This window comes from Mercenaria mercenaria, chromosome 18, assembly GCF_021730395.1.
Source record: "Mercenaria mercenaria strain notata chromosome 18, MADL_Memer_1, whole genome shotgun sequence".
Lineage (NCBI taxonomy): Eukaryota > Metazoa > Mollusca > Bivalvia > Venerida > Veneridae > Mercenaria > Mercenaria mercenaria.
Genome location: NC_069378.1, coordinates 5,101,766 through 5,103,544, shown reverse-complemented (window position 1 = coordinate 5,103,544; position 1,779 = coordinate 5,101,766). Strand labels below are relative to the sequence as shown.

Sequence of the window (1,779 nt, the reverse complement as noted above, 5' to 3'; positions counted from 1 at the left end):
ACTAGTCGTCTGATGTTGACTGTTTCTCACCATATCTGCAACCAATTTCCTTTTTTTCTAAAGAGGTGAAACACTAGTTGAATGCTCAGAGCTTGCAATTTGTAAAAGACGTGAGTGACTCCATCCACTCAAGAGCGTCTTGTCGACTTTTTGCCTCAAACATAAAACAGTCATTTCGTTCCGAAACATTGCCTCTCACTTTGCTGCCGGATATATAGACTAGGTTGGATGTTTCGTCTACCGTAATTTTACATTTCCTCAGTCTGATGAAACCATACCTTTGAGAGTAGTCAGAGTCCAAATAAATCTGTGCATTATGTTCGTACTCATTACGGAGTACTTTCATGTACAATTTGTGTTTGAATGTCTTGTAACCAACAGACAGTTCTACAAATATTTCACCCGAGCTCACATCCATAAACGGACAAACTGCTCCTCGTCTTTTAGAATAACGAACCGACATAATGAATTTTCTTTTTGCATAAAGCGCTTTAAATACCGAAATTACAAATTACCAAAAAACTCCAAGTAAAGAATAGACGTCCAGTTATAGCGATAAAGCCTTGACGTAAAGAACAAACACAGAACACTGACAGAAAATCTTCTATCTTTATATATTATTGACATTTTCCTAGCGCATATTAGCAGAAAGAAGAACGCTCCTTTCGATAATGAACATCACAGGCAAATTACCTTTCATAAATAGATCCCTTGTCTTAAAATAAAATTATTTTTGTATCATCCAGAAAGGTGAAATTGAATGCTTTATATTTATGGAACATGGCCTACGTTATTGAAATGAAACTTTAATAAGTGAAACATATTGTGCTAGCTAATAATGTTTCGGGATTTACATTGTATTTATTCTAGAGTCACACCGACACAATTTAAGTCATATTGCGACTTTTGAAGAAGACAACAGGTGCCTCCCCAGGCATTGTTCCAGGCATGGGAGGATACACAGGTGCCTCACCAGGCATTGTTCCAGGCATGGGAGGATACCAAGATGCCTCCCCAGGCATTGTTCCAGGCATGGGAGGATACACAGGTGCCTGCCTAGGCATTGTTCCAGGCATGAGAACATACCCAGGTGCCTCCATAGGCATTGTTCCAGTACAGTAAAGAAAATGGTTGGCTTCCTCACATAATGTTTCGGGATTTACATTGTATATATTCTAGACTCAAATCTACACAATTAAAGTCTTATTGCGACTTTTGAAGAAGACAACAGGTGCCTCCCAAGGCATTGTTCCAGGCATGGGAGGATACACAGGATCCTCCCCAGGCATTGTTCCAGGTATGGGAGGATACAATGGTGCCTCACCAGGCATTGTTCCAGGCATGGGAGGATACCAAGATGCCCTCCCCAGGCATTGTTCCAGGCATGGGAGGATACACAGGTGCCTGCCCAGGCATTGTTCCAGGCATGAGAACATACCCAGGTGCCTCCATAGGCATTGTTCCAGTAAACCAAATGGTTGGCTTCCTTACATGAAAAAATATACATCCCAAGTTAGCTTAGTTTCGAACAAATATCTGTGAGGGACAAACGGGCTTGAAAGCTTGATATTTCAGCATTGAATAATCGTACAGGGACTAGAAATGCTCATATTCACGGTTAATTTCTCGAGAAATATTGATGTAGTTTTTAAGAATTGCGGTAACCATGTCAGATATACGTTTGTAATCTTGCTGTTTAACGCTTCAGTTAGGCGGGAACATGATCATGTAAATTAGAATACAATGACCAGTTTTGTTTACATCTAATACTGATCTGTA

General features: G+C 40.1%; 1 protein-coding gene across 1 annotated transcript; it reads left to right on the top strand.

Annotated features, from left to right (window-relative positions):
- The first annotated feature begins 948 nt into the window (after positions 1–948).
- Positions 949–1,495, top strand: LOC128550823 (uncharacterized). The gene is made up of 2 exons (XM_053530652.1): positions 949–1,118; positions 1,222–1,495. The coding sequence occupies exons 1-2, from the start codon at positions 949–951 to the stop codon at positions 1,493–1,495; spliced, it is 444 nt and encodes a 147-aa protein (XP_053386627.1).
- The last annotated feature ends 284 nt before the right edge of the window (positions 1,496–1,779 follow it).